General features: G+C 45.6%; 1 protein-coding gene across 5 annotated transcripts in view; it reads right to left on the reverse strand.

Annotated features, from left to right (window-relative positions):
- LOC120066044 (la-related protein 1-like) overlaps positions 1–2012 on the reverse strand; it is a 91316-nt gene extending 89304 nt beyond the window's left edge. For all 5 annotated transcript variants that reach the window (XM_039017120.1, XM_039017116.1, XM_039017119.1 and 2 more), the window contains exon 1: positions 1379–2012. In XM_039017120.1, the coding sequence (XP_038873048.1) occupies positions 1379–1775 (397 nt within the window). In that variant the 5' untranslated portion in view covers positions 1776–2012. The remainder of the gene's footprint in view (positions 1–1378) is intronic.
- Between the last annotated feature and the right edge of the window lie 3988 nt (positions 2013–6000).

A 6000-nucleotide genomic window follows, 5' to 3' on the forward strand; every position in this document is an offset into this window, starting at 1 on the left:
ATTCTTTATCAGAAGGATATGATAGAACGTATTAGGGGAGGTCCACAACAAACGAATTGGGTTGTCTACATCCAAGCTGATAGGTAGCTAGCATAGCAAATGAGCTAACTAACTTACTGGCTAACATCAAGCTAGCATGTGATCATGTGGCGGCTGTTGATATGATGAATCAATACAATTCAAGAGCCAGCTACCTGCCCCCAATAGGTTATTCATAACACAAAACTTGCCGTGTTGTACGACAGATATCGATGAAATTGTTAGAAATGCGCCCTAAACATACATTTTAAATAAAAGTATTGTTCCTGGCCATTTGGTGGATGAACACGTGACGTTCCATAACAAACAAACATTCGTTTTCATCCCGTTAGATAAAACTGCGCAAATATTTTCCAACGCTGCATAAGTGTCAAGCTATCTGACATAAGTGTAGTGTTAAATAACGTGATTTAGGTTCTGTCAGCTTTACCCAACTAGCTAGCTAGAGCCTGAAGATCAGCTAACTACCGTTAGCAAGGCCCAGCTGCTAACGTTGTTGTTAGTCATCAGCACTCACTTCCAGCGTGGTAGGCTAATCTTTCTCAAATTAAAACAGGAGCTTCAAACGTCCATTGGCAGCATGTCACTGTAAACAGTGCTTCACAATTATCGGCAAAAAAAAGTAGTAGCTACCATAAGTTACCTAGCGTTGAATCGTAAAAGTTAAAGCGCCGTGCCACCTATGACAATGCTACGGTATTAATGTGCCTTGCTGATTCAGTTCAGACATCGTGTTGTTGCTAACATCGTCTATACAGCCATGATAGCTAGCCACGCAACTGTAATGGGAAAGCGATGGTCAACCCAAGTCACTTCATCCGCAGCTGGCACAACAATAAAGACATGAGAAAAGAAAAGCTCATTTGCACAGGCGATGTCAGGAGTGTAATGATAACGTTAGTTTTTAAATATCACAACATGTGAAACCTCGCTGGGTTCAGCCTGTAACGTACCCTAGTGAGGCCTGACACTGTCAAAAAAACTATTCTAGCCATCTGCTTCATTTATCTTATTGCATTTGTAGAACAGGTGTCCTCAGTCAGAGACGACAGAGTACGATGTTTTGAACGTAAACTCTAATTATATCGTGGAAGAAGCTTTACAATCCACTCTATTACATAAATAGTTTGAGGCCTTACTCTATATATAGTTAACTATCTAGAGCGGTATACTAGATGGGAGCTTGCAATGCAGCATTATCCTGTGAGGAACTCCCTACTATCATAGATCTGACAGTAACAGATCACGCTTGGCCTTCAAGTGGATCAGGTGAATGCACCCTAAACCCAGGCAGTACTAGTGGCAACACGAACATTTTTGTTATGGGAAGAATACAAACCATGATGTGATTGTCCATTCTGGCTGACCACGGTCACCGCATTCTTTTTCTTAGTCCATGGGTTCACCTTGGGCGGGGGTGCTTCAGCAAACTCATTTTTACTGCATTTCACACAGTCTTCCGTTTGATCAATCGTGTGCTTCTCTTGATCCAGGATTTCTTTCTCTTGATTGTTACTCTCTTCTTTTGCCTGTTTAGAGCGTAGCTCCTTCGTTGCAATCCCACACTGTTCCGAGTTGTTTGTTTTCATATTGCTACCCTCGTCGGCAACACATGTCTGCTTCACACCCTTTTCAGGACAGTCCTCTCCATGCTGTATCATCTTGCTCGCATGCCCATTCTCCTCTGGTTTAATAAGAGGATTTTTGGGTAGGAGAGCCTCTACCTGAGTAGCCATTTCTCCTTTTCCTCACGATACCACCAATTCGCCTACTACTCAAAAAAGAAAATGTAAAGTATTCCTCGAATGAACTAGTTTCTCCACTCCACCCCTAGACTAAATAGCATTCAGTCTAAGACGCAGAGTGGTTTGTGTTGAATTAAAACATTTAAAAAGCGCCCGAGAGCCTCTTTTAAATTACAAGCTAAACTTCACCACTAGCAGCAATATGGATGATCAGCACCACGCGATAGAAGGGTGCGCGCACGTATGCTCGGGGGGCGTGACCACGCAAAGATGTGCACGCAACAGGGTTCTTCTTCTTCTTTGGTATAATGGCGTCCGCAACAATTATATGTACATTCCGCCACCAACTGTACAGGTGGATAATAAGGACCCCAAAAGAGAAAAATGCATCGTTACCACAAAATCCATGGGCCTTGCAGAGCAAGGGAAACAACTACTTCAAGGTCTCAGAACGAGTGACGTCACCAATTGAAATGCTATTGGCGTGCACCCCGCTAACTAGCTAGCCATTTCACACCATTTACACTCACTCCCCTTTGACCTCCTCCTTTTCCACAGCAACCAGTGATCCGGGTCACGGCACCAATGTAACAGTGTTGCTTTCGTCCCTCTCCTCGCTCCTACCTGGGCTCGAACCAGGGACCCTCTGCACACATCAACAACTGCCTCCCAAGAGGCATCGTTACCTATCGCTCCACAAAAGCCGCTGCCCTTGCAGAGCAAGGGAAACAACTACTTCAAGGTCTCAGAGCGCGTGACATCACCGATTGAAACGCTATTAGTGCGAACTCCGCTAACTAGCTAGCCACTCCACACATGTTACACTTCTGCCTTTGAGTCTTGGAGGCCCAAAAACTTCTCGGCTGCAGATATAATGATGTCCAGCTTCTTGGACTTCTTGGACACTTGACAACTGTGGCTACAATTAACAACTGTGGCTATAAATGCTACAAATTCCACTTTTTTCACAATAAGTGTATCCAGATCACTTGATTGAAGTATAACATTTGCAACTGGTTGTGGTGCATCCACCGCCAAATCTTCTTCAGAACTGTGGCCTCTTGCCCCTTCAACGCTCTTCACCGCCTCCACATAGGAGATTTGCTGTACAGCCCTGATCCTTGACACCTCAACCCCTTTCACCCTAACAGAGCACTCAGGTAATTCAGAAATATGATCCCCACCACAGTTGCAACATTTTACATTCACAGACTCTTCAATAATATATTCCTTCCATCTGCAAACACTTCACACATGGCCAAACTTTTTAAACTTCATGCATTGCATCAGATTTTACACAAACGCTCTTACGGCGTATTTTATATACAATGCCTTTGGAAAGTATTCAGACCCCTTGACTTTTTCCACATTTTGTTAGGTTACAGCCTTAATCTGCCTTAATCTGAAATTTTCCCTCATCAATCAACACACCATAATGGCAAAGCAAAAACAGGTTTTTCACATTTTTGCTTATCTGTGAAAAATACAAACTGAAATATTACATTTACATAAGTATTCAGACCCTTTTCTCAGTACTTTGTTGAAGCTGTTGATTGATTACAGCCTTCTTGGGTATGACGCTACAAGCTTGGCACACCTGTACTTAGGGAGTTTCTCCCACTCTTCTCTGCAGATCCTCTCATGCTATGTCAGGTTGGATGAGGAACGTTGCTGCACAGCTATTTTCAAGTCTCTCCAGAGATGTTCGATCAAGTTTAAGTCCGGGCTCTGGCTGGGCCACTCAAGGACATTAAGAGACTTGTCCCAAAGCCACTCCTGCATTGTCTTGGCTGTGTGCTTAGGGTCGTTGTCCTGTTGGAAGGTGAACCTTCGCACCGGTCTGAGGTCCTGAGAGCTCTGGAGCAGGTTTTCATCAAGGATCTCTCTGTACTTTGCTCCGTTCCTCTTTGCCTCGATTCTGACTAGTCTACGAGTCCCTGCATGCTGAAAAACATCCCCACAGCATGATTCTGCCACCACCATACTTCACCATAGGGATGGTGCCAGATTTCCTCCAGACGTGACGCTTGGCATTCAGGCCAAAGATTTCAAGCTTCCGTCTGGCCACTCTACCATAAAGACCTGATTGGTAGAGTGCTGCAGAGATGGTTGTCCTTCTGGAAGGTTCTCCCATCTCCACAGAGGAACTCTAGAGCTCTGTCAGACTAACCATCAGCTTCTTGGTCACCTCCCTGACCAAGGCCCTTCTCCCCTGATTGCTCAGCTTGGCCGGGCGGCCAGCTCTAGGAAGTGCCTTGGTGGTTCCAAACTTCACACATTTAAGAATGATTGAGGCCACTGTGATCTTGCGGACCTTCAATGCTGCAGAAATGTTTTGGAACCCTTCCCCAGTTATGTGCCTCAACACAATCCTGTCTTGGTGCTCTACGGACAATTCCTTTGACCTCATGGCTTGGTTTTGCTCTGACATGCACTTTCAAATGTAGGACCATATATATACAGGTGTGTGCCTTTCCAAATCATGTCCAATCAATTGAATTCACCACAGGTGGACTCCAATCAAGGAGAAACATCTCAATGATGATCAATGGAAACAGGATGTACCTGAGCTCAATTTCGAGTCCATAGCAAAGGGTTCGAAAACTTATGTAAGTAAGGTATTTCTAATTTTATTTGTAATAAATTCTCAACATTTAAAAAAAAACTGTTTTTGTTTTGTCATTACAGGGTATTGTGTGTAGACTGCTGAGGAAATGTGTTTATTTAATCAATTTCAGAATAAGGCTGTAACGTAACAAAATTTGGAAAAAGTCAAGGGGTTTGAATACTTTCCGAATGCACTGTATCCCAACTTTACATAGGGTGGCAAATACTCATCAAACATCAATAGTACAGATCAACTTTGCTCCTTTTTCCAATTCTCCATATGGGTCAAGGGACGTGCACTACTCCTGGATTTTTTTCCTAAGATATTGATTATTTTTGGGGGCGGCAGATCGCCTAGTGTTTAGAGCGTTGGGCCAGTAACCAAAAGGTTGCTAGATCGAATCCCCGATCTGACAAGGTAAAAATCTGTCGTTCTGACCCTGAACAAGGCAGTTAACCCACCGTTCCTAGGCCGTCATTGTAAATAAGAATTTGTTCTTAACTGACTTGCCAATTTAAATAAAGGTTAAATATAAAATCAATGTCCAGCGGGATGCCAGAAATAACACCTTTTACCGGTGCCATGCTCCAAAAATCACATCTGCTCACTACATGCATCGATATTTTCACAAGCCACAATCCACGCTCCTTCTGCTCTTTAGATACACACGATATAAACACCGTACCACTTCTGATTACTTTGACTGCATCCACTTTCCCCAACGCCTTCTCCACCATCCTTGTGACTTCAAAAGGGTTTCCCAAATAAACATCTTTATCCAAAAAATGTACTCCAACAAGGAACGATTCATCAGACTCATTTTAGCCCTTTTTGTTCCATTCTTGGACTTCACTGTTGTCCACTCATCTTTCTCTTTTGGGCTCCCGAGTGGCGCCGCGGTCAGATGCAGACAGTGTCGAAGAAACAAAACGTACACAGGGGATAATGGGGAAGATGGGCAACACCTGGAGGGGACTGGAGACAAGCACAAAGACAGGTGAAACAGATCAGGGTGTGACAGTACCCCCCCCCCCCCTCCCCTAGGGGCGCCACCTGGCGTCCTACCTGGTTGACCGGGGTGCCGGCGTTGGAAATCCGCAATGTGGCCTGAGTCCAGGATGTCCCCCGCGGGGACCCAGCACCTCTCCTCCGGGCCATAACCCTCCCAGTCAACCAGGTACTGGAAACCCCTGCCCCGAGGTCGAACCTTCAGGAGACGCCTCACCGTGTACGCCGGTTGGCCGTCGATGAGACGGGGGTGGGCCTGGAAACAGGAGACAAAGGGCTGTAAGTCATGGTTTTAACTCTGAACACATGAAAGGTGGGATGTATACGAAGGGTACGGGGCAACAGCAGAGGGGCTAATGACTTTGGAGATGGGAAACAGACCGATAAACTGGGGGGTGAGTTTGCGGGATTCCACCCGGAGGGGCAGATCCCGGGTGGACAGCCATACCTTCTGCCCGAGACGATACCGGGGAGCCTGGGGCCGGTGGCGATCCGCTTTTCGTCGATACCTGGAGGTGGTCTTGAGGAGGGCCGACCGGGCCCGTGGCAGAGCAGGGAAGAGTGTTGCGGGCGTATTCAACCCACAAAAGCTGCTGGCTC

This window comes from Salvelinus namaycush, chromosome 21 (assembly GCF_016432855.1).
Source record: "Salvelinus namaycush isolate Seneca chromosome 21, SaNama_1.0, whole genome shotgun sequence".
In the NCBI taxonomy this organism is placed as follows: domain Eukaryota; kingdom Metazoa; phylum Chordata; class Actinopteri; order Salmoniformes; family Salmonidae; genus Salvelinus; species Salvelinus namaycush.